At 44.8% G+C, this 25,266-nt stretch overlaps 3 protein-coding genes across 6 annotated transcripts; all 3 read right to left on the reverse strand.

Annotated features, from left to right (window-relative positions):
- Positions 1-481: 481 nt before the first annotated feature.
- Positions 482-1,626, reverse strand: polr2j (RNA polymerase II subunit J). 2 transcript variants are annotated; one of them, XM_061292209.1, is made up of 4 exons: positions 1,401-1,626; positions 1,072-1,180; positions 812-959; positions 482-717 (listed from the first exon to the last, which is right to left on the reverse strand). In XM_061292209.1, exons 1-3 carry the CDS (start codon positions 1,541-1,543, stop codon positions 858-860), a joined length of 354 nt encoding a protein of 117 aa, XP_061148193.1. In that variant the 5' UTR covers positions 1,544-1,626; the 3' UTR covers positions 482-717; positions 812-857. The 2 variants fall into 2 exon arrangements, with proteins under 2 accessions (XP_061148193.1, XP_061148192.1); XM_061292208.1 differs by lacking the exon at positions 482-717 and having other exon boundaries at positions 760-959.
- A 12,411-nt stretch (positions 1,627-14,037) lies between these two features.
- Positions 14,038-17,124, reverse strand: rbm15b (RNA binding motif protein 15B). Its single transcript, XM_061290635.1, has one exon. It carries the CDS (start codon positions 16,576-16,578, stop codon positions 14,290-14,292), a length of 2,289 nt encoding a protein of 762 aa, XP_061146619.1. The 5' UTR covers positions 16,579-17,124; the 3' UTR covers positions 14,038-14,289.
- Positions 17,125-17,676: 552 nt separating this feature from the next.
- Positions 17,677-24,664, reverse strand: manf (mesencephalic astrocyte-derived neurotrophic factor). Of its 3 annotated transcripts, XM_061290636.1 has the most exons (5): positions 24,426-24,663; positions 23,749-23,876; positions 23,527-23,668; positions 18,161-18,305; positions 17,677-18,070 (listed from the first exon to the last, which is right to left on the reverse strand). In XM_061290636.1, exons 1-5 carry the CDS (start codon positions 24,511-24,513, stop codon positions 18,031-18,033), a joined length of 543 nt encoding a protein of 180 aa, XP_061146620.1. In that variant the 5' UTR covers positions 24,514-24,663; the 3' UTR covers positions 17,677-18,030. The 3 variants fall into 3 exon arrangements, with proteins under 3 accessions (XP_061146620.1, XP_061146621.1, XP_061146622.1); XM_061290637.1 differs by having other exon boundaries at positions 17,677-18,305; positions 24,426-24,662; XM_061290638.1 differs by lacking the exons at positions 17,677-18,070; positions 18,161-18,305 and adding an exon at positions 18,465-19,419 and having other exon boundaries at positions 24,426-24,664.
- Positions 24,665-25,266: the final 602 nt, after the last annotated feature.

The following is a 25,266-nucleotide window of genomic DNA, read 5'->3' on the forward strand; positions in this document are numbered from 1 at the left end:
AGATATTAAGATATGATACAGTTTTTGCATGATTTGAATGAGGCACAACATGCTTTTTCTTTCGAATGTATTGTTATAATCATTTGTTTCAGATGTACTGTAATTATTTTCTGTATAAAAATTAAAATTGGTGTTCAAAAAGTATTTTCAAAGTCTTGAAAAAGGGGGGTCGTCTTATGATCAGGGTCATCTTTTATTCAGGCCAAGACGGTATTACTGGAGAGGAGAGTCTAAAGCTGCGATGCAACAACATTTTTGAGAATTTTGGAGAGAAATGGCAGGTTGGAGCTGGGGAAGAGGTTACTGAGGATATTGGGGTCTGAAGCATCGAGTTTTATGCAAAGAGCTCACGTTAATTATAATTGCTTTTTGGTGAAGTGATTGAGCGTTCCGACAGTACGATTAGTCTTTGGACGCACCTCATGTCAACGGCAGAACGCGAATTATATAAAATGAAATAAACCCTTTATAAAAATGGGAATTGATTGACGCAAACGCGTGTTCATGTTTTATTGAAACAAGCAGGTGCTGTCGCCGTACGGCATCGGTTTCTGCTTTCCACTCAAGGCGTGCGCGCTCCCACAGCTGGGGATATACAGATTTTCACGGGGGTAACTACTTTGGCACACCTGTTCAACAGCAGACCTCCCCCAAGGCTTTGACTCGTGTAATCCCCTCCCAGCAACAGATACCTCGTCAGCTCTCCCGCAAGAACAACTAATGGAAAGGCAGGAAATAAAAGCGGCACCCAAGCCAAGCTTCTTAAAAGGACATCTTTATTCACCTTAACAACACAAAAGCGACTATTTACAAGTGCAGAGGGAAGTGACATCACGGTGAATGGGGGGTCGGGGGTGTCACTCGATGCCTTCCTGTTTGTCTTTGATGGCCACCCGGAAGCGTTCCTCCAATAGTGAGAGCTCACTGATCAGGTCGGTGATGGCGTTGGTGAAAGCTTCCTGGTGCACCAAAGCATTGCATTTGCTTCCACCGTGTAACATGGTCGCGTGCGCGCATTCAAGTTGCAGCACGTGTGTGAGTTAGTTGCAGGCGATACATTCGGTACCTTACCTGAGGACTGTAGTCAGGCGTGCTCTGCACCCTGATGACGATCTTGTGCTCGAGAGGATGAGGAACTTTGTATCCGGCGAAGAGAACCTGAGGATCTTTCAGCAGCTGCCTGCGTGGCAAAAGAGCAAACGGCATGCGAGCGAGCGTCACTCCCACGGACAACAAAAAGGATGCTCAGGTCTCATCATTTCGGACTTGTGACATTTGAGTGTGGTAATTTTCCGTGAGGTTTTTGTTTGTGATCGCGCAGGAGGACAAGCGGCAGGTGCTCGGTTAGCAAGCTTGCGCGCAAGTTAGCTGCCAGGGGTTAGCCACCGCGCGCTACTTACGCTTGTATGATGTTGCCCAATGTGTGGTCTTCCTTGTTGAGGGTGAACAGGCACGAGTTGGGCACTTTTGTGTCCTTGGTGATGGTTATCTTCTTCTCTCCTTCGAACAACAAGAACGACTCGAAGGCGGGAGGCGCGTTCATCTTGGCTGCTGAGCGTCAGCTCCTGTGTCCAAATTCACAGTACGTCTCAGAATGCCGTTTTTTCGGCTGGTTTACAACACGTCATTTCCGGAGCGACTCGACGGCACGTCACGTAACAATAACACAGCCTTGGAACCGGTCTTCGTTTCCATAGCGACGGATTTGCCTCTCTATTACTTTTCAAAATATTTGTTTAGGAACTCAGAACATGTAAACACAACTACCAGTAGGTGTCAAACAGAGCCTAATAAATAAAGCACTAAAATACAAGGTTTTGTGTGCTTTGGAATTTGTGGATTGACCATCAGTTACACATATAAATTTGGTTTCTGGTAAATATATTGACATTTATAAACATGCCATTCAGCCAGCAGTATCTTAGAAATGTTTATTTTCTCAGATTGGTTGCATGGTAACAGCATAACCATAAATGTGGTTTCTGGTAAATATATCGACATTTACAAACATGCCATTTAGCCAGCAGTATCGTAGAATTTTATATTTGTTCAGATTCGTTGGATGGATAACTTCAGTTTTAAGTGTCTCCACAGAAACCAGGCCAGATTCAAGGGCTGGTTGTCGAAGGCTGCGTGAAATTGGACACGGCGGTGCGCCCTTGTCGCGCTGGAATGACGCAATGTCGTCGCCATATTGTGCATTGAAGGACACAGCCTATTTGTAAAAGAAATTTTAAAAAATGGACACACGCGCGCACACCGTCATTGCGGATATCGAACTCATGGTGCCTGCACACAAGACAGGCGAGTGTACCCCGACACCATCAGCGACTCCTGTACAGAGATAGTCCGCCTGTCCAAAATCGCCACCACTGCTTATGATGGACCGCATAAGGCAGAGATTCCATGCCTGCGAAGGACCGAGCCTTCGAACTGTCCTTGGAGGACGCAGCCTGCGAATTTCGACACAGACTGGCGAGCCGAGTCAATAGCGGAAGTTTTTTGTTTGTTTGTTTGTTTGTTTGTTTGTTTGGAACATTAAAGAAATACAAGAAAAAAGTAAAAATTACAGAAAATGATAACTCCATAGTACAATAGAACATATAAAGGAAGAAAGAAAAAATTATATTGCATTATAATTTTCCTTTTATCGTAAATTCATATTCGTTCAAAAGGGAGTAGAAGGAAGCCTAAGCTTATCTGACTCTACCCCTTGTAAGTACATGTTTCTCTTAGATTCTGTCAAAAGTTTGACCATAGTCAAATATATATATATATATATATATATATATATATATATATATATATATGTATATATATATATATATATATGTATATATATATATATATATATGTATATATATGTATATATATATATATATATATATATATATATATATATATATATATATATATATATATATATATATATATATATATATATATATATATATATATATATATATATATATATATATATATACAGTGCCTTGCGAAAGTATTTGGCCCCCTTGAACCTTTCAACATTTCGCGACATTTCAGGCTTCAAACATAAAGATATAAAAGTTAGGATTTTTGTCAAGAATCAACAAGTGGGACACAATCGTGAAGTAGAACAAAATTGATTGGATAATTTAAACTTTTTTAACAAATAAAAAACTGAAAAGTGAGGCGTGCAATAATATTCGGCCCCCTTGCGCTAATACTTTGTAGCGCCCCCTTTTGCTGCAATTACAGCTGCAAGTCGCTTGGGGTATGTTTATCAGTTTTGCACATCGAGAGACTGGAATTCTTGCCCATTCTTCCTTGCAAAACAGCTCGAGCTCAGTGAGGTTGGATGGAGAGCGTTTGTGAACAGCAGTCTTTCCACAGATTCTCGATTGGATTCAGGTCTGGATTTTGACTTGGACATTCTAACACCTGTGAACCATTTCATTGTAGATTTAGCTTTATGTTTTGGGTCATTGTCCTGTTGGAAAATAAATCTCCGTCCCAGTCTCAGGTCTTTTGCAGACTCCAACAGGTTTTCTTCCAGAATGGTCCTGTATTTGGCTCCATCCATCTTCCCATCAATTTTAGCCATCTTCACTGTCCCTGCTGAAGAAAAGCAGGCCCAAACCATGATGCTGCCACCACCATGTTTGACAGTGGGGATGGTGGGTTCAGGGTGATGAGCTGTGTTGCTTTTACGCCAAACATAAAAGTTCGATTTTGGTTTCATCTAACTAGAGCACCTTCTTCCACATGTTTGGTGTCTTCCAGGTGGCTTGTGGCAAACTTTAAGTGAGACTTTTTATGGATATTTCTGAGAAATGGCTTTCTTCTTGCCACTCTTCCATAAAGGCCAGATTTGTTCAGTGCACGACTGATTGTTGTCCTATGGACAGACTCTCCCACCTCAGCTGTAGTTATCTGCAGTTCATCCAGAGTGGTCATGGGCCTCTTGGCTGCATTTTTTCAAAAAAAAAATTCAAAGTCAAAGTCTGCTTTATTGTCAACATCTTCACATGCCGAGACACATAAAGAGATCGAAACTACGTTTTCCCTATCCTGACAAAACATATTACCGTTTTTTTCCGTGTATAGTGCGCAATATTTTACTAATTTATTGTCCTAAAATCTGGGGTGCGTATTATACATGGGTACAAAGAAAAAAAAAATTATTTTTTTTTTTTTTTTTTTTAAATAAAGTCATGGTACAACAAAACCAACAACAGGACTGACCGACAAAGTCGTGGAACAAAAAGACAGGGTGACATTACCAAAGACAGGAACAGAATGACAGTAACACATGCAATGATCCAACGGTGAGCGAGGGGCAGACAGGACTTAAATACAAAACACGTTACATCGATTGAGGTGACACAGGAAGAGCGGGGTGACACGAACAGAAACTATGGCAACCTAGACACATAGCAAAACTGGGGACGAGACATGACAAATCTCCCCCGAAATAAAACTCACCTTTCTTCTTGTTTGTTGTCAATCGCGCATCGCATTCAGCCATCCTGCCCAACACACTTAGTAAAATTCATAATTGACGACACATCGTTTGATGCGATGGTGCAATCCTCGATGGTGTGTTATTGTCAAATATTGTTTGTTTTTTAATCTCCATCGCGGACCGGACGTCATACGGAGGCCGCCATTACAGATGCGCAGAACGGTTGCGCAAGACACGTCAGCTATATAAAGAGCGAGAGTTCAGTTCTCCACCTATTAGTTTCAATTCACAGTTTAATTAGCAGTTTCAATCAGCAAATAACAAAATGCGTATTACAGGTAATATTTTATTTCACAACACTTTGCCTTGTTCCTTTCGTCTCTGCTGTTCATTTCAAACACGCTCCATACGACCGCAATGCTCTTGTATCAGACGCTCGCTCGATCACCTGCTAGTTTGCCGTCTGTCACAATGTACCCTACACAAATCCGAAACATTTGTTGCGGCTCCGAGTCACGACGAGGGGCAAGTTTTGGTTTCCAAGGGTGTTTTTATTCCTCTTCAACGTCTCTCCCATACAGAGCCGCCGTGTGCGCACGGAGCGCGGTGGTGCGTTTAGGGGCAGTCGGAGAAATCAACGCCAACAAAGAAAATGACATCCAGCCTAGTTAAGACCATACCAAAGACTTTAAAAATGGGACCCATTGCCTCCCTGCGTGTGTGACGATCTTTGGGACTTAAAAAAAAAAAAAAAAAAAAAAAAAAAAAAGTTAAAACTTTTTTTTAAAAAATTCATAAAAATTGGGTGCGTATTATACATGGGTACAAGCTTTTTTCCAGCATCAGCATGCCATTGTTAGGGGTGCGTACTATACATGGGGGCGCACTATACACGGAAAAAAACGGTACACGATAGACATACAAGTAAACAACGCAATATAAAAAACAAGAAGGCACAAACAATAAATAATAAGAGTAACAATAAATAATAAATAAATAGATAACACAACAAATAAAAGCCAGTGTGCATACAGACAGTAAAAGTACAGGACGCTACGCAGAACGGGGAAGCGAGTTCAGGATCCTGACAGCCTGGAGTATGAAGCTGTTTGAGAGTCTGGTGGTGCGGGAGCGCAGGCTTCTGTACCTCTTCCCAGAGGGCAGAAGCTCGAACAAAGAGTGAGCGGGGTGACTCACATCACTCACAATCGTGGTCGCCTTGCGGGTGAGATGGGAGGTGTAAATGTCCTTCAAGGAGGGGAGCGAAGCACCAATAATCTTACCAGCCGTGTTCACTATGCGCTGCAGGGCCTTCAAGTTGTAGTCAGTGCAGCCGCCATCCCAAACAGCAATACAGCTGGAGAGGACGCTCTCAATGGTGCCGCGGTAAAATGTAGTCATGACGGCCGGAGGGGCGCTCGCTCGCCTGAGTTTCCGCAGGAAGTACAGGCGGCGCTGGGCTTTCTTAGTCAGTGATCTGGTGTTGGTGGACCAGGAGAGATCCTCACTGATGTGCACCCCCAGGAACTTGCCGCTGCTCACTCTCTCCACCACAGCACCGTCGATGGTTAGCGGCAGGTGTTGGGTGTGACCCTTCCGGAAGTCCACAACAATCTCCTTGGTCTTGTCGACGTTCAGCAGGAGGTTGTTGTCCCTGCACCACGTGGTCAGAAGGTCAACCTCCAGCCTGTTTTGAGTCTCGTCTCCCTTGGTGATGAGACCCACCAGAGTCGTGTCATCAGCAACCTTCACTATACGGTTGTCACTGTAGGTTGCAGTGGAGTCATGCGTCAGGAGGGTGAAGAGCAGCGGACTGAGCACACAGCCTTGGGGGGCCCCCGTGCTCAGCGTGATGCTGGCGGAGATTTTGTCGCCAACACGTACTACCTGTGGCCTCTGACAGAGGAAGTCCAGTAGCCAGTTGCAGAGATAGGTACTGAGGCCCAGCGTGTCAAGTTTGCTGATGAGGCGTTGTGGCACAATGGTGTTGAAGGCAGAACTGAACTGCATCTCTGATCAGTCTTCTCCTTGTTTGAGATGAACGTTTGGAGGGACGGCCGGGTCTTGGTAGATTTGCAGTGGTCTGATACTCCTTCCATTTCAATATAATTGCTTGCACAGTGCTCCTTGAGATGTTTAAAGCTTGGGAAATCTTTTTTGTATCCAAATCCGGCTTTAAACTTCTCCACAACAGTATCTTGGACCTGCCTGGTGTGTTCCTTTGTCTTCATGGTTCTCTCTGCGCTTTAAACAGAACCCTGATACTATCAAAGAGCAGGTGCATTTATACAGAGACTTGATTACACACAGGTGCATTCTATTTATCATCATCAGTCATTTAGGACAACATTGGATCATTCAAAGATCCTCACTGAACTTCTGGAGTGAATTTGCTGCACTGAGTGTAAAGGGGCCGAATAATATTGCACGCCCCAGTTTTCAGTTTTTTATTTGTTAAAAAAGTTTAAATTATTCAATAAATTTCGTTCCACTTCACGATGGTGTCCCACTTGTTATTGATTCTTGACAAAAAATTAAAATTTTATATCTTTATGTTTGAAGCCTGAAATGTGGCGAAATGTTGAAAGGTTCAAGGGGGCCACACGGCCCCAAGCACCGGCGTGGACTTCCAGGCGCGTGGCGGCGTGGAGTTCTATCCCCGGAGGTGGCACTTCCAGCCACGGAGGTGGAAGAGAGCTCCATAGAATAGGACCGGGCGTGCGTAGAAGCCATGTCTGAGCCCCATCCACCATCCCTGGACAGCCACCCGGCCGAGCGCTGGCCCCCGACTTCCATCCACGGAGGTGAAAGAGAGCTCCGTAGAGTAGGACCGCGCGTGCGTAAAAGCCATGATAGTTTTTCAAACCTTCTGTGTCACTCCAAATCATTAAATCCTTCAAACTCTTCGTCCTCCGTGTCACTTACAAAGCCGCTAATGATGCCAGTAGTACGTGGGGCCCTTCGTCATCTTCGTCATCCCGTGATCAATCTTTGTCCTTTTTGTAAACAACCGCTGCGCCATGCCGCGGCGCGCTGCTGACGTCACTTGAAATTCAAATTACACTAATCCCTTGCTACATCGCGGTTTCACTTTTATTTTTTGAAAATTTTTGTAGTATAAGTCGCCCCCCCACTCAAACTATGAAAAAAAAACGCGACTTATAGTCCGAAAACCACGGTACTAAGTTCATTTTGTCTTCACTTATAGATTAGTTGACTGGTTCTTTTGTCGCAGACAAATGATTTAGCTTGTTTTATTTACCTGACATGTTTCGGTGTGTACTTTGGCCTTCATCGCCTACTTGCTTTAGTTTTATTAATTTGGAAGAGAAGAGCTTCTGACACAATGGGTTCTAAAAGTTAATGGTGGCTAAAGTGAATTTGCTACAAATTCCAAAAAGTTTGTTTCATGTCATGTGTATGTAATGGTTTTCTTAAGTAAATAAAATCTCAAGTATATAAAAAATAGTCACCGTGGCTATTATTAAACAAAACCAAGATCAAACAGTAAGTATAGATCACAAATTTGAGATTTGGCATGGCAAAGATGTAATTTCCCTTTTTACCCATTTGTGACTCCAGATTTAGCTCAAGGAGTGGTACGTGGAAAGGTAGGTTTTCATCTTCTGATGTCATTAAAATGTGCACATAACTTTGTTTTACGCTCAACAGGGCTTGGAACTCTAAGGCAAATCACTTCAAGTTAAAATTGTGTTGTGTTATGTGATTAACTGCGCGTGTCGCCAACAGCTCCTACAAAGATGAACTCGATGGACATCGAGCACCACCCATTGAAGACCTTGGGATTACTCTGTAAAAGAAATATGAATATGGGGGGGGGGAAAAAACGACTACCGTTTTTTTCCATGTATAATGCGCAAAATTTAACTAATTTATTGGCCTAAAATCTGGGGTGCGCATTATACATGGGTACAAAAAAAAAAAGATTTTCTTTTTTTTTTTTAATCCGGATATGATATGGATGCCGCCATTACAGATGCGCTTTCTTCTCTGGTGTTCACTTCAAACACGCTCCATACGAACACAATGCTCTCGTATCAGACCCTTGCTCGATCACCTGCTCGTTTGCTGTCACAATATACCCTACACAAATCCAAAACATTTCTTGGCTATTGAGTTTGCTAGCGCATGCGCAGTGATACTGACCGGCAGAATAACATCCGGTTGTTCCCAAAGATGATCTTTTTTCTGAAATAATTTTCAGACTTAAGTAGGAGTCAAAATTTGGGTGCGTATTATACATGAGTACAGGCTTTTTTCCAGCTTAAACATGCCATTTTTAGGGTGCGTATTACACATGGGGGCGCATTATACATGGAAAAAAACGGTAAGTAGATATAAAAACTATTTGTGACATTCAATGTTTTTTCAGATTCAACTGTTTTTGAGGCTTTGTCAGGTCTAAATACCATCAGACATTTAACCACACGCTGGAAGGAAGAGGAGATAAGAACCAGAACAGGTTTACTCGCGAGGAAAACGATAGAGAGAGGAAACTCGGTTACAATCTCCATCAATTCTGAGTTCTCCCTCCACGTGCTCCTCTATTTAATGTTTTGGTTGCCCTGGTTACAGAGGCGTTGCTACACTAAAGGGAGGGAAGATTGTGTCTGTAGCAACGCTGATTAGCAAAAGAATGTAGTGTGGTGTGAATTAGCACTTCATTGTCGGCCCGTGACCCCCGCAGAGTTTGTCCATCTGTTCTTCTCCAGTTGTTGGCCGAGTCGTCCGCAAATGAGATCAGATAACTTCTATTGCCGCTTTCCTGTGGAACAACAGTGCAACTAGAGTCTAGTTCAGGGGTGGGCAAACTTTTTGACTCGCGGGCCAAACTGGGTTCTAAATTTGGACCGGAGGGCCGGACCAGGAGCAGATGGACGTAGGCGTTGTGTGAAGTCATATAAGCGACCCGTCAAGGTCATTGCATAAAAGATCTTGGCCTTTAGTAGGTAGTAAAGCATGGATATTCCAAACAAGTTTTTTGAAAACAAATGCATTTATTAACAGCATTAAAAAAATAATAATTCACTAAAAAACTGCTATCAGTGATTCTCATAAAATACGACACTGTTATTATGAATAACAATCTCCATCACTTCAATGCCTGCAGGTCAGATTAATGAAAGATGTTTATCTTATGAGATCACATCATACGGCAAACATTCTGACCAAATATATCATCTTGAAGAATCGGTGAAAGCATACATCCAAATAAAGTAATCAAAACAGCAACACGGTGAGGGGTATCTGAAAATCAGAGCAGAGTTTTAACTCGCAAACACCTGGTAACAGAGGTGAGGAAACGGGAAACACTTCCTTAAAGTAAGCCTTAAGAACTTTACAGGTTAAGATTAGTCGCAAATAGGTGGTACATCAATGTCCTTGAGCATCCTGCATTGTTTGAAAATGAGAATGGTCGCTAGTTTCAATCCCTGCTATGTGTACAAATCATATTCAAAATGCATTTTTTTACAATAAACTTGAGAGCCTCCCGTTCATTTTCAGTGGGAACAGTGTTGTTGGTGTCCCTTTTTTGCTAGTGCGTCATAGTCTGGAGTAAAATTTGTTGTGGCAATTCTTAGGCGAGATCCGAGGTGTTGGTCCGTTTACCTTGATCTGTGACGGGTTGATGTTGATGTGGCTGAACGTCACGTCGCGTACGTCGAGCCAAATTGGCCACTCTTTTTTAAACACTCGGCACTCACTTCTTTTTTTCGGGCCACTCATTTTAATGGAAGGATTCCAGGGGAAGGTTTGTGGGTGGCTTTAGCGCAAAACTGCATCTGAAAGCTCAGCGCGCGAATTATAAGAATGCTGTCGTCAAAGCCCACGCTCTAAATTCGGGACTGATACGAATAGAGCGAGAGTGCGCCAAGTCCGTACTACTGAGTACGTACACGCACTTGTGAGTGTGCACAGAGCTTTCTGACACAGCTTCCGGTAGTAAATGCGCAGGCGAGCGCTTCGCCATCTACTGGGAAAACGCAGTCATTGCAGGCAAAATGACCAAAAAAAAAAAGTTTAATAATACAATTTGTTCAGGGTTGGCGGGCCGGATTAAACGGTCCCGTGGGCCGGATGTGGCCCGCGGGCCGTAGTTTGCCCACCACTGGTCTAGTTACTAGACCTTTGCTAGACTTTATCTACTTAGTAAATTAACACGCAATAACAAGAGTGACTTGTCCTAAACACTTGAACAAGACTTGAGTAAATATGGGATAACTTGTACGCAACCACTTCAAACTGTGTTTAACACTTAATAAAGAAAAACAGTTCTGATCAACAACAATCTATGAACCAAACCTACAGTTAACTAAAAAGAATGAAGTTTCTTTCAACCAAATAAGAACACTTCGCCTATGCAAATAAGCTCTGCTCATTGTTAGTGAAGGCCTCTTACAGGAACAAAAACACACAGATAACATCAGGACAGGAAGGACACATATGGCTGACAGGGATCAAAAGACTTCCCTGTCACTAAAGAGAAGTACATTTCCCTTTATTAGTTAAAATAACCTTAAGTAGCATGCCTCGAGCGTGATATAGGCTGTGCAGGTATAGGCCAAATTGTAGACGTGACCAGAAAATCTGGTTGGGTGAAGATTTTTGGTTGTTTACCGATGTCATCTCTTTTTGGACCGTTTTCGGGGCAATTATAAAGCCCCGGAGGGGGGAATGAGGTAAATTTGGGATTCTATGCGTCTCTGTATGTCACCTTAAATGGCGACCTAGCAGCAGTGAGAAGATCCTAAGCTATTTTTGCGGTACAGAGAAGCTCTAGTTTCAGTAATGTGTAGGTACTTAGAATATGGAAAGGCCATTTGTCCGTGATCAGGAAGACCCTTTTCCATGCCCTTTAAGGGCATCGGAAGTAACCAGTAGAGTGAGACTCGGACCGCAGCTGTTGTCTTACGAGGTACAAATGATGGGCGAGAACAGATAGCGAGAGGGGCAGCCGTTTGTCACCAAAGTGCTTCCTTACCCGGACCAGCCATCGTCCACCGAGTGTTTTTTTGGAGACCAGCAAAACAACAAAGACCATTCACCACAGCGTATTACAGGTAATATTTTATTTCACAACACTTTGCCTTGTTCCTTTATTCTCTGCTGTTCACTTCAAACACACTCCATACGAACACAATGCTCTCGTATCAGACGCTTGCTCCATCACCTGCTCGTTTGCTGTCACAATGTACCCTACACAAATCTGAAATATTTCTTCGCTATTGAGTTTGCTAGCGCATGCGCAGTGATAGTGACTGGCAGAATGATGATCTTTTTTCGGAAATAATTATACGTATACGGACTTAAGTAGGAGTCAAAATTTGGGTGCGTATTATACAGGGGTACAGGCTTTTTTCCAGCATCAACATGCCATTTTTAGGGTGGGTATTATACATGGGGGCGCATTATACATGGAAAAAAACGGTAATTGAATTAAAAACAAATGTATTTTTAAAATTGTGTTTCTTTTTTCTAACAAAAGTAACCCTTCTAGACAGTGTAAGGAATAAACTATTGTGATTAAAATCAAAAAGAAATAATATGACTGTTTACTGTTTTACACTAGCTCTATAAATATTGCAACAATAAGAACAAAGTCATGTTTAAAGACGCCCTGCTGTTCTGGCAGCAGCTGAGTAGTTATTACAGTACAGCTGTCACGACTTGACTGTGTACTTTATGTTGTTGAAAAACACACAATCAAAGTTCTTTGGTTGAACTGCATGCAGGGATTTCCGTCAGTTCGCAAACGCGGACAGCAGCACACATAAACTGAATATGTGCCAATGCAGCACAATCAGACCGACACAACATGAAACCTCAAGATTCTCTGAGTCGCCATGCACGTGCGGTTAGGACAGGGGGTGTCCAAACTTTTTGATAAAGTGAAGGGCCCGGGGGCCAATAGTTTTTTCTGACATTTTTTAACTACAAAAATGTCATGTAAATACACACAGTTATGAACAAATTTCATTGTCACAATTGTCTTTATTTTTCAAATGACAAAATAACCAATATGAGTCACTCAGGCAGATGTGAACAACTCTAAAAACACAAATTCTGCCTTTCATTCATATCTGAAGAGTCAGATAACATTGAACAAACTGTTTGAAATACCTTACATTTACATGAGTTTAAAATTACTCTTGCCTCATGAACATTTTAAACGGGAGTTATAAGTAATGCAAAGTTGTGTTATTATTAAAACTTAAAACTAGTGAATTTTGCTCTTGTCCTTTACATTATCTTTCAGAAAATAACAGTTTCTGTCCGGTCTACAGGTCCATAACATCAACAGTCTTAACATGGCCACTTCGTAGCTTGCTTTAGTAATATTTATTTTTAACTCACAGTCTCGTGTGAAGAATCGCTGTTGTGATGCCAGTTCAGCTTGGAGCTGCTTCACTTTATCAGCGCGGTCACTCCCTGTTAGCTGGTCGTTTGTGTTCGCATGTTTAGTCTGATAGTGAAATCCTTAAACAAGGCAACCGTTCCTTTACAAATTAGACAAACACAATTGCCTTGATTTTCAGTGATGTACAGTAATCCCTCGCTACATCAAGGTTTGTTTATCGCGGTTTCACTACATCGCAGATTTTTTCCCAAATTGAAAAAAAAAAAAAAAGGAAAGTCAAAATAAAACTTCTAAATTGAGGAATTATGGCACAAAACTTGCCCACACGCCAGCAGAAGGCAAGGAGTGCCCACACAATTGCAGTGCGTACACTTGTACCTTTTTTTTTTTTTTTAAAGAAAAGGAAATTATAATAAGAGTTCTAAAAACATATTTACCTTGTTATAGAAACTTGTTATAATAATAAGAGTTCTAAGAACATATTTACAGTATGTACACTTCTACCTTGTTATAAAAAAATGTATAATAATAAAAGTTGTTCTAAAAACATATTTACAGTTTGTGTTAAGAATTCTCCATGTTATTTATGTTATTCAGCCATGCTTTGATTTGAGGTAGGGTGATTTATTTTGAAGGCCGTTTTCAGGCGATACCACTTCCTTTTTTACCTTCTTGTACATATGTCGGTTACAGTGGTACAGGAGTCATTGACGATGTAAGTGTGTCTCCTAAAAAGAGAAATGAATGATCACATGTGTCTAACCTTTAGGACAATGTAGTATTGCTCCAAATTTCGTAAAATTTCCTTTAGAGGTTCGTTTGCACGTGTTAGCACGATCGCGAATTAGCATCTTTCCGCTAACTCGTTAGCCTGCCCAGTACTTCTTCTTTGCTGCGGGCCAATAAAAACTGGACGCAGTTGGCCCGCGGGCCGTAGTTTGGACACCACTGGATTAGGAAGTAGCTGACCAGGCCTTGCACCAACTAACCAGTGGTTTACCGATCCTCTTTACAATGCGCACCGCAATTATTAGGCAATTTCCCACGGCACAGCTGAACATTTCTCACGCGGCACAGTGGTTGGGAAACATTGCTATAGAGGGGGACCATTTTCTTTTAACACCTGGACAGCTGAATGGTGGATGGACTACCGATCTCGCACAGCTAATGTTAGAAGTCTTCTGTTGTCAACAAAGAAAGACAAAAAGGATGCTTTAGAAGGTGACCATTTTCTTTTAACATGACATCTGGTAAAAACAAAATACATAAAAAGAGAATTAGTTCTTTAAAAAGGTTATCATGGAAACATGTTTTCACCAGCTCACATTTTGACTTTGTGTTGTGTCTAAAATTGCATTTGAAACCTATTGAGTATGAAAAGTTCAAAGATGTTTCTGTAGTGTTTCAAGAGAAGATGCTAGCTGATTATTGATTAGGGAGGGCGGAGCTTCAGTTTGTTTTGAGGTCAGTTAGTGTCATTGACCACCACCACCACCATGTGCTCCTCATCCAGACTCGACGCCGCTTTCTTGGCAGCCTGGAGGTACTGCACTGAGAAGTCACCCGGCGGGAAGGCATACAGCATGGCGCCCGGGCCGCCTTCCTTGGCGCCGGGTAGGCTGACCACGCCGGCGGCGTCCTTGTTGCGTAGATAGGCCACCAAGTGGCGCAGCAGGCGCACCTGGAGCCCCGTGTCAGGGACACCAGCCTGCCGGTCCACGGGTCCTTGGAGTGCCAGCAGCACAGCGAAGGCATCGGGCCGACCCGCCTTCACGCGCCTCGCCACCTCCTCCAGGCGACTCTGGTCCATGCGGAGGCGCTGTGCGATCTTGAGTGGCTCACCGTTGCGCCGCATTATGGCACCGAAGAAGGGGGCGCCGCCTTCCAGCAGGTACAGGTGGGCCGGAAAGCTACTGTTCTTCAGCGCAAACACGCCACGCCAACACTTAGCCAGTGATGACGCGGCATACTCTGACAGCGAGCCTGGGCACGGCAGGGGCGCGCCGGAGGGCACAGTCGGTGACACGGCGGTTTCACCACTGCGGTGGTGATGGCTGTTGACCTGTTTGCTGCCGCGGTGGCGTGCAATCGGAGACTCGGCCTCCCTAGCGTCGGGGGTGTGGTCCCGCGGCTCCGTGGTGGAGTCGGGCGCCCGGATGCGAGCACGGTCCGGGCTAAGGTCGGGCGATGCCCGCACGCGGCCCCGCCCCTTCTCGCGCTCAGCCGACAGACTGCGGCTTCGCCTCCGAATCCGCCTCTCCTCGCGGTCCTTTGGCCAGCGCTCCCTGCTGCGACTCCGGCCTCTGCCGCTCCTTCCGAAGGCGTCCCCTGCCACCGCCAGGCTTGCCCTCCTGTCCAGGCCCCGCGGGGGACTGGACGCCAATTCGCGCTCCTTCTGCGAAGGGGGGGACGCACGCTCCCTGGCTCCGCGCTCTAGGCTGCGGTGGCGGCCATAGACATCGCCAGGCGCATCGTAGTGGGGCAGCAGCTGTACGGGCACAAACGGGCGGGTGGTAGTTTCTTCCACCTTGGCGAAGTCCACGCGCAGGCGCCGCTCAGCCCCGCCCAGAGGGAAGCCCCTCATCTGCGTGCACGCCGCCTGTGCCGCATCCAGACTTTCGTACTGTACGTACGCAAAACTGTCACCCTTGACGTAGTCGATGTTGCGGATGCTCCCAAAGCGGTCGAACTCGCGGGCGAGGGCAGCCAGTGAGTTGGTGGGTCCCAGGCCGCCCACCCACAGGCGCGTGGTGGGGTTGGCTTTCCCATAGCCGATCTTAACGGGATGGCCACCCACCAGGCGTCCCTGCATGGCAACCTTGGCGCGGTGGGCCATGTCCAAATTTTGAAATTTGACAAAGGCATAGGCGCCACCCTGGCCTCGCGAGGGCCTCTTGATGACCACGTCCTCGATGGCGCCGTATTTTTCAAACCCATGCCTCAGCTCAGCCTCGGTGACGCCACCGTCCAGGTTGCCGATGAAAAGGTTGCTTGTCGCACGCTGGTCGTCTTCGGGCTTCAGGTCGTCATGCAGTGGGAGCGGCTGTAAGGCCGGCGCCAGACCGTAGGGACGCCCCCTATCGTCCAGCATCCCATAATACTCCAGCAGGCGCTCGCGGCTTAGGCTTTCCAGGGCATAGGTACGTGCGCTTAACTCGCGAAGGCTGAGCGAGGGTCCGGGTGGCGACAGTGACCTTTGGCGGTAGGACGGGTAGGAGGCATGCGTGGCGTGGGCACGCACGGCAGCCAGGTAGGTGACGTCGGGCGGCGTGACGCTCCTCCTTCGCACATACACGGGCTCGATCTTGAGGGGCCTTTCCGCCAGCAGTAACCGCGACGTTTTGGCGTGGCGCGCTTCTTTGGCGTCCTCCGCATGCCGGAAGTTAACGTAGGCAATGCGTCCAAGTTCTGGCGTATGTGAGAGTTTGACGCTTACGTCGCCGAACCTCTTGAACTCGTGGAAGAGGGCATCCTCCAGGTCGTCATCTGGGACCTGCGGGCTTACGTTGCTGATGAGCAGCGTTTTGTAGTCCCTGGCGGGAGGCCGCGGCCCGGCCGCAGTCTTGTCCCGCTCTCGGCTGCGGCTCCTCCTGCGGTGTCCGCCACGGCTGTTGGCCAGTAGCAGGGCCAGCGGTGGTGGGGCCAGATCCTCCCGTCGGCCGCTCTCCCGGTGCCTCTTGGCGGCCGCCCTGGCCGACGACGAGAGCGGCGGCAGTGGAGGAGGCGGCGGCGAACTGGTAGCCTGCCGCTTCATGTCGGCGGGAAGATGGCGACGAGCCTGTACAATATCCTCGATGTCCGGCGGTGTAGAGTAGCTTTGGCTAAAGCACCACTTGCACCCCGCCGCGGCGACGTGCGTTTGCCCTTTGACGAAGAAGCCAAGAGCAGGTTGAAAAGCAAAACATGTCCGCCAGTCAGCGACGGGTGAGCTGTAACGACAGTGCCGCCGCCATCTTGGACAAAGGAATGTACGCCTCCGACGTAATCGGGGGCGGAGACGGGCGGCCTGTCGTGATCAAGCAGAGCCAGGACTCGTCTTACAATCGTACAAATTCATGGGAAAAAAAATATTCCTCAACCGTAAAACTTGGTTACGTTCACGAGTTTAAAATAATTGTCTCTAAGTGTTAAAGTACCCTTTTGTTTTTCTGATTTCTTTCTTTATATTCCAAGTTATCAACAGCAAGGCATGTGATTACCTAAACTGCAATGATTGCCATTTGTACTTGTATAAAATGGGGGAAAGAGGGGGCAGCCAAAAAAATTGAAAAGCAGAATAGAATACTGTTTCTTCCAAGGCACCCGTTGACATGAGAAAACTCATCACGCCACCAAACGCTAATAAATGTACAATGTGGTCCCGGTTAGTGCAGTGATTCAGATGCATGAACGGCCAGGTTAAGGGGATTCGGGTTGGCAAAATTAATTGTATCTTCTGCCATTTAGTAAAAGAGCATTTTAGTTTATTTCTCATCACCAGTTGTCAGTCGAGTGAAGGAACTTGGCAGAATTGAGGTTAGCGGACAATTCTAGTTCGTCTCAGACATTACACCTTCACCAACTTCAATTTGATATTTTACAAATATTAATGACCTGAAGAGGATGTGATGGAAGTTGGCTGTATTTTTCCAGGAAGTTGATCATGTTCATCTGTGAAACAATTCAATCGATGCTTAAACGAAGATTTACAGAGTCCCTCAAAATGTTTTTGGGCACAAGTCATCTCTGTCGAAAACATGGATGAATGAGGAATATTTCGATAGCGATGCTGACGAACCTTGGGACGGCCGCTCCCATCGTGACAATGCAGGTATCGCCATGTTGGTCATAACACAGAAGGTACAAAAGGAACTATTGAGCCTACAACATTTTATAAAGCAAACTTTCTAATTCACTTAGTACTTTTCCAGAAACCTTGCAATACCATTACAATCGAGCCCTGCATGTGTCGGAGACAAAGCTGTAAAATGATTAACAAGGGCACAATCAGACATACCATACAACGCAACTCGAACGTCTCTGGATAAAACAAACAAACAGCAAAAGCACCTGCTGCGAAAATGTGTAATTTTTGCTGTCCAAAAAGGCCACCAGCATGTTTAGACATGTGGCTTGCAATCGATTACCTGCCTCAATGGCAGTATGTGACTGGTTTGCTTGTGCACGCGCGCCTTCAGGAAACACGCTTTTAATACAAACACAAACATCAAGTCACAAACAGGGGGCGCTGTCTGCCTGCCGGCATCCTGAGTGAGGAGAAGAAGAAAAAAAAGATAAGGGGGAGGAGGGAGCCGCTCCTCGCCGCTCAGAGGTCAGTCCGTGCGCCGGGCGCGTACTTGGGCATCAGCTCGGCGATTTTGCGGATCACATCCGCCTTTTCGGCGCAGCCTTTGCACGACTCGCCCCACTCTTCCAGAATCTTCTTCAGGTCCTTGACCTTCAGCTTCTTCAGGTCCACAGAGCTCAGGTCCACTTGCTTGTCTGCACAATCACACGCAAAAGATTCAATTTGTCTCTTCATCTTTGGGATGGCTCACCAGCGGACAGCCCGCGAATACGCAGTTGTATACACGTTCAACAGTCACTGCCCAAGTTTCCGTCAGCTTTGACTGGCACATTTGCCTCCTCTCACCAGTGAAAAAATATTTAATTATTTTTTATTTTTTTTAAAAAGGCATTGCAAGAAATAAAAGCACTACAGTTTACATACAAGTTTTTCCACATAAAGGCCTTCCAATATCAGTGAGCCTTACTCGTAAAAATAACAGTACAGTCAAACCTCGACATACAATTGCTTAAACATACGAAATTTTCAGCATACGATGTAAAGTTCAAGCTCAAAATCAAGTAATTCCCAACATACGTCATCATGATTGTCCCACAATACGGTGGCACATCAGAATGACCTCAGTCAACATCACGTTACAGTGCCTTGTGAAAGTATTCAGCCCCCTTGAACCTTTCAACATTTCGCCACATTTCAGGCATCAAACAAAGATATAAAATTAAAATGTTTTGTCAGGAATCAACAACAAGTGGGACACAATCGTGAAGTGGAACGAAATTTATTGGATACCGTAATTTCCCATGTATAATACGCCCCCATGCATAATTCGCACCCTAGAAATGGCATGTCGATGCTGGAAAAAAAGCCTGTACCCATGTATAATACGCACCCAAATCTTGACTCTTAAGTCCGTAAACGTAAAATTATTTCAGAAAAAAGATCATCTTTGGGAACAACCGGATGTATTTCTGCCGGTCAGTATCCCTGCGCATGCGCTAGCAAACTCGATAGCAAAGAAAGGTTTCGGATTTGTGTAGGGTACATTGTGACAGCAAACGAGCAGGTGATCGAGCAAGCGTCTGATACGAGAGCATTGTGTTTGTATGGAGCCTGTTTGAAGTGAACAGCAGAGAAGAAAGGAACAAGGCAAAGTGTTGTGAAATAAAATATTACCTGTCATACGCATTTTCTTATATGCTGATTGAAACTAATAGGTAGAGAACTGAACTCTCGCTCTTTATATAGCTGACGTGTCTTGCGCATCCGTTCTGCACATACTGTCATGGCGGCCTCCGTATGATATCCGGTCTGCGATGGAGATTAAAAAACAAACAATATTTGACAATGACACACCGTCAAGGATTGCACCATCGCATCAAACGATGTGTCGTCAATTATGAATTTTACTGTCTAAGTGTGTTGGGCAGGATGGCTGGATGCGATGCGCGATTGACAGCAAACAAGAAGAAAGGTGATTTCAAGTTTTATTTCGAGGGAGATTTCCTTAAAAAATTGTTGTACCCATGGATAATGCGCACCCCAGATTTTAGGACAATAAATTACCGTATTTTCCGCCCTATAAGGCGCACCTAAAAACCAAAATTTTTATCGAAAGTCGACAGTGCGCCTTATAGTCCGGTGCGCGTTATATATGGATCAAGTGATGAATTTGTTGATCCATACTGGTTGTACACACATTTTAGTACGTTTTAGTACGACCAGTAAATTACAAGGTCGCATCGCTTCCCAACATTACGGTAACTGTAGTCAGGGGGCGTCACCGAATAGCTGTTGTACCCGCCAGGCTATTTCATTTCATAATAGGCTGCTCCGTTAATGTTTCGAGTAAATCTACGGATCGATATGGAAGGGAAACATAGGTAAGTAGTACTAATGCGTTACATCGAACTTTAGTCAGTTCTGATCATTTTATAGGAGATCGTTTGAGAAACGCGATTGTTTACACTTTGCTGAGGCTCATGGGAGATTGCGAGCTGAGGCTCATAGGAAATTGCGGATGGCTAATGCTATAACGATAGCTGCTATACGTGCGAGGCTATTTCATGTCAAAATAGAATGCTCTGTTTATGTTTCGAGTAAATCTACGGATCGATATGGAAGGGAAACATAGGTAAGTAGTACCAATGCGTTAGATCGAACCCTAGTCAGTTCCAATCATTTTATAGGAGATAGTTTGAGAAACGCGATTGTTGGTTATTGGCTAGTGGGTGCATACCGCAACCCTAGTCAACCTCAGTTTGTTGCAGTAAAGCTTCTATTTTATGCGCCTTATTGTCCAGTGCGCCTTATATATGGACAAAGTTTTAAAATGGGCTGTTCATTGAAGGTGCGCCTTATACCCCAGTGCGCCTAATAGGGCGCAAAATACGGTAGTTAAATTTTGCGCATTATGCATGGAAAATCACGGTAATTAAAAAAAAAAAATAAAAATAAAAAACTGAAAAGTGGCGTGCAATATTATTCGGAACCTTTTACTTTCAGTGCAGCAAACTCACTCCAGAAGTTTGGTGAGGAGGTTTGAATGATCCAATGTTGTACTAAATGACTGATGATAAATAGAATGCACCTGTGTGTAATCAAGTCTCCGTATAAATGCACCTGCTCTTTGATAGTCTCAGGGTTCTGTTTAAAGCGCAGAGAGAACCATGAAGACAAAGGAACACACCAGGCAGGTACGAGATACTGTTGTGGAGAAGTTAAAAGCCGGATTTGGATACAAAAAGATTTCCCAAGCTTTAAACATCTCAAGGAGCACTGTGCAAGCAATTATATTGAAATGGAAGGAGTATCAGACCACTGCAAATCTACCAAGACCCGGCCGTCCCTCCAAAGTTTCATCTCAAACAAGGAGAAGACTGATCAGAGATGCAGCCAAGAGGTCCATGATCACTCTGGATGAACTGCAGATAACGACAGCTGAGGTGAGAGAGTCTGTCCATAGGACAACAATCAGTCGTGCACTGCACAAATCTGGCCTTTATGGAAGAGTGGCAAGAAGAAAGCCATTTCTCAGAGATATCCATAAAAAGTCTCGTTTAAAGTTTGCCACAAGCCACCTGGAAGACACCAAACATGTGGAAAGTTTTAAAATGGGCCGTTCATTGAAGGTGTGCCTTATACCCCAGTGCGCCTAATAGGGCGCAAAATACGGTAGTTACATTTTGCGCATTATGCATGGCAAATCACGGTAATTTGAAAAAAAAATAAAAATAAAAACTGAAAAGTGACGTGCAATATTATTCAGCCCCTTTACTTTCAGTGCAGCAAACTCACTCCAGAAGTTTGGTGAGGATCTTTGAATGATCCAATGTTGTACTAAATGACTGATGATGATAATAGAATGCACCTGTGTGCAATCAAGTCTCCGTATAAATGCACCTGCTCTTTGATAGTCTCAGGGTTCTGTTTAAAGCGCAGAGAGAACCATGAAGACAAAGGAACACACCAGGCAGGTACGAGATACTGTTGTGGAGAAGTTTAAAGCCGGATTTGGATACAAAAAGATTTCCCAAGCTTTAAACATCTCAAGGAGCACTGTGCAAGCAATTATATTGAAATGGCAGGAGTATCAGACCACTGCAAATCTACCAAGACCCGGCCGTCCCTCCAAACTTTCATCTCAAACAAGGAGAAGACTGATCAGAGATGCAGTTCAGTTCTGCCTTCAACACCATTGTGCCACAACGCCTCATCAGCAAACTTGACACGCTGGGCCTCAGTACCTATCTCTGCAACTGGCTACTGGACTTCCTCTGTCAGAGGCCACAGGTAGTACGTGTTGGCGACAAAATCTCCGCCAGCATCACGCTGAGCACGGGGGCCCCCCAAGGCTGTGTGCTCAGTCAAGAGGCCCATGATCACTGTTTGGAGATGAGATGTTTGGAAGGCTTCTTCGGAAAGGAAAAAAAGCCAAACGAGGAGACGGAAGAAGAGGTTACGACTTCTAAGAAAAGGAAAGCTACATGTAAAAGAACATTTCTTCGCTAGGTGACCTGCGTCAAAAGGCTCTAAACTAGGGGTGTAACGATACATCGATACACATCGATTAATCGATATAATGCTCTACGATTTATTGGCATCGAGCTAAACGTAAACATCGATTTTATATCGCCGTGTTTGACCTCTGACATTAGACGCGACTTTATTTTTAAATCCAGTTCATTGTTGCTTGCTTCCTCTTTCCGGGAGCGCACTGCGCGTGTTGTGTTGTGAGCAGAGCACGCACGTGAAAGGGGAGTCGACAACTAGTACGCGGCTCCTGGGCTGGTGCTATGGCTAGTGTCCAAAAAGACGAGGAAATTGGCTCCCCTTTAGGTTTCAAGTCATTTGTTTGGAAGCACTTTGGATTCCAAAGAAAAGATGACTCAACGGACAAGACACGTGCAGTTTGTAAATCCTGCCATGCGGTGATCAAATATTCAGGGAGCACAAATCTCGCCGCACATTTAAAGAAAAAACACATCAAAGTTTAGTGTTAAAATAAGCACTTTGTATACTACAATACTCTTGTTATTTCCTAAATAAAGAGTTTGCAGTACCTTGTTGATTTTGCGTATGAATTGTTATAAATCAGGTTATTGTTCTATATTTTTTATTAAAAAAATATATATATATCGATCGTAGAGCACTATCGCGATATATCGTGAATGAATCGCAGCAGGCTTTAAGATATCGGCAAATATCGTATCGTAGTTCTTTGTATCGATTATATCGTATTGTGACAAAACCCGCGATTTACACCCCTACTCTAAACCCTTTCTCTTACTCTGCCATGTGACTCAGAGATTACACAAAGCAGTGGCGCTGTTTGGACCATCTGCATTGTATTAAAACCCAATCAATCAGCATTTAAATTAAATTCTTCTGGCATTTTGCTCACCAAAAACAAGTTGTAATGAACGTGAACTTTTAATGCATTTTATTCAGAAGGTTACTTTGAAGCCCGAGGCTTAAATGGCGGCGTGGCCTATTTATGGATTTTTACGGCCTCCGGGGGGCGCTCTAGCAGGATTGCTTCTTATTATTATTATTATTTCTTCACCCTTTTCTTTATTTCGTGGTCCCGTCAGTCTACTCTGGAGCTATACGTGTCGCTCGCTAGTTTAATGTAATTTAGCGCTTCGTGCATGAATAAAATTAACATGAACAGACCCTCCTCACACTCGAAGAAATGCATAAAAGCGAGACTCTACCACTAGCCCGCTGAGCTTTTGCTGGCTTAATTAATTTTGCGAGGCCATTGGGACGACAGCTGCCAGATCCCCCCCCCCCCCCTCACCCGAGCCAAAACATTTTCCCCAGAAATAATTAGAAGGAATGAAAAGGCACAAGACAAAGGCCAACTGGAAAGGAATCCCAAAGTCTCCCGAGTGAAAAAGTTTGAGTAGCAGGTACCGTATCTCAATTCGCAGATTTGGCCATCTTTCTTTTTGAGCTTCTTGCATATTTTGTCGACAGGGACGTGGTAGCTGAGCGGCTTGGACACCTCGTTGATCATCTTGGTGGCTGCGTCGCTGGTCGCCCCAATGTAGTAACACTGCACGCAAGCACATGCACATGCACATTGGAGGGCGGCGGCACCGACAACGAGGTGGTCACCTTTGCGCCAAGACGTACAAATCGATTTTCTTTGCCTTTGGCCGTTCCGCAACTCTTGAGGAGCGCCTTTTCCACATCGTCACTCTTCATGTCCGCTTTGTGCTCCTGAAGCGACTCGTAGAACTTGCCCAAAAAAGTCACACACACTGCAACAAAAACAACCCACAACACAAGTCATCGGCTGCTTGCTCCAATCATTCATCACTTGTTGGTGCTGATGAAGAACTCAACCTGTACTTTTATTGGCTCTCTTTGATTTCCTTCTCGTTCCAAATTGGCCAGAAAGAGAAAGCAAAGTGACAACGGCGGTGCAGTTCCCAGTAAATTGGCAAATGTGCCCATCGCCGATTTGGCGCCGTAGCTTTGACTTTGACGCACTCGTGCTCTAAAATGACGTCTACACAGCGAGGTGGCACACTTGTGCCGTCCGGCAGAACATGTACTTGTAGCTATCACGAAATTCACGGCCAACATTACCACTGGGCTACATTTCTTTGACGCTTCCATTTCAGCACTTCCAGTTCGCACGGAAATTATTATGATACTCACTAGAATTATAACGTTGGGTTGTTCATACTCATTCGGTAACCGAACAGGGCTACTTGTAATTTTTTTCCAGGAGATCTCTGGGTTTTTCGGAAAGGACTTGCCTGGGCGAAGGTTAGCCGACCGTCGGCCGGGCTTCTTCAGCTTACCTTCACATTCTCCTTCTTTGAGCGCCTCGCACGTCGCCAGCACCGTAGCGAGCAGCACAGCCACCAACAGGCCGCTTGAACTCAACATTGGAGCCTCTCGGACGTGCAAACCAAAAATGACAATTTCTGCCGCGGAACCAACTTAAGCCCTTCGCCTTTACTGAGTTTGCCGAGTCTCCTCAGACCTAGCCTAGCGCAACACTCACAATCACTCGCCGGTAACTAACACGCGAGTCTGGGCGGACGTCAGAGAAAGCCTCGGCTTTTCATTGGCTGAGAGCGGCGCCAAGCAAAACTTCCCTCTCCGCGCTTTGCGTCGATTGGACAAAGACGAAACGGCCCGGGGACAACGTCCAGTTGTCGCCATGTGATTGGATCGGCACACTGTCTAGAACAGAGGTCACCAACCTTTCTTAAACTGAGAGCTACTTCCTGGGTACTGATTAAGGCAAAGGGCTACCAGTTGGACACACACTTCTGAAATACCCAATTTGCTCAATTTGGCGTTCACTGTGTGTTATTATTGTCATTTCCAGTTCACATGTCAAAGTCAAAGTCTGCTTTATTGTCAATCTCTTCACATGCCAAGACACACAAAGAAATCGAAATTACGTTTCCACTATCCCACGGTGACAAGACAGTACACGACATACATACATACAAGCAAACAACACAAAAAAGAAAAGAAGGCACTGTGGTGTGCAAGGACTGGAGTCGGAGGCGGAGTGATAAATGACGGTGCCAACGGCAGTTGTTTTAATGACATTTATAACTTGCTTCTCTCAACCACGGGCCGACTCTTTTTCCTTCGAGATCCTAACACACACTACTCAAACCGGAA

The sequence above is a fragment of the Syngnathus typhle genome, linkage group LG11, assembly GCF_033458585.1.
Source record: "Syngnathus typhle isolate RoL2023-S1 ecotype Sweden linkage group LG11, RoL_Styp_1.0, whole genome shotgun sequence".
NCBI classification, from domain to species: Eukaryota; Metazoa; Chordata; class Actinopteri; order Syngnathiformes; family Syngnathidae; genus Syngnathus; species Syngnathus typhle.

What these genes read in the sequence shown, in the direction of transcription:
- polr2j (XM_061292209.1), bottom strand. Translation starts at nt 1,543, where the DNA reads ATGAACGCGCCTCCCGCCTTCGAGTCGTTCTTGTTGTTCGAAGGAGAG. An exon ending in TTGGGCAACATCATACAAGC is followed by an intron (nt 1,181 to 1,400) that starts GTAAGTAGCGCG and finishes TTTGCCACGCAG; the next exon opens with GCAGCTGCTGAAAGATCCTC. An exon ending in CGCCTGACTACAGTCCTCAG is followed by an intron (nt 960 to 1,071) that starts GTAAGGTACCGA and finishes TTGGTGCACCAG; the next exon opens with GAAGCTTTCACCAACGCCAT.
- manf (XM_061290636.1), bottom strand. Translation starts at nt 24,513, where the DNA reads ATGTTGAGTTCAAGCGGCCTGTTGGTGGCTGTGCTGCTCGCTACGGTG. An exon ending in CAAAGAAGGAGAATGTGAAG is followed by an intron (nt 23,877 to 24,425) that starts GTAAGCTGAAGA and finishes TTTTTGTTGCAG; the next exon opens with TGTGTGTGACTTTTTTGGGC. An exon ending in ATCGCCGAGCTGATGCCCAA is followed by an intron (nt 18,071 to 18,160) that starts GTACGCGCCCGG and finishes CTCCTCACTCAG; the next exon opens with GATGCCGGCAGGCAGACAGC.
- rbm15b (XM_061290635.1), bottom strand. Translation starts at nt 16,578, where the DNA reads ATGAAGCGGCAGGCTACCAGTTCGCCGCCGCCTCCTCCACTGCCGCCG.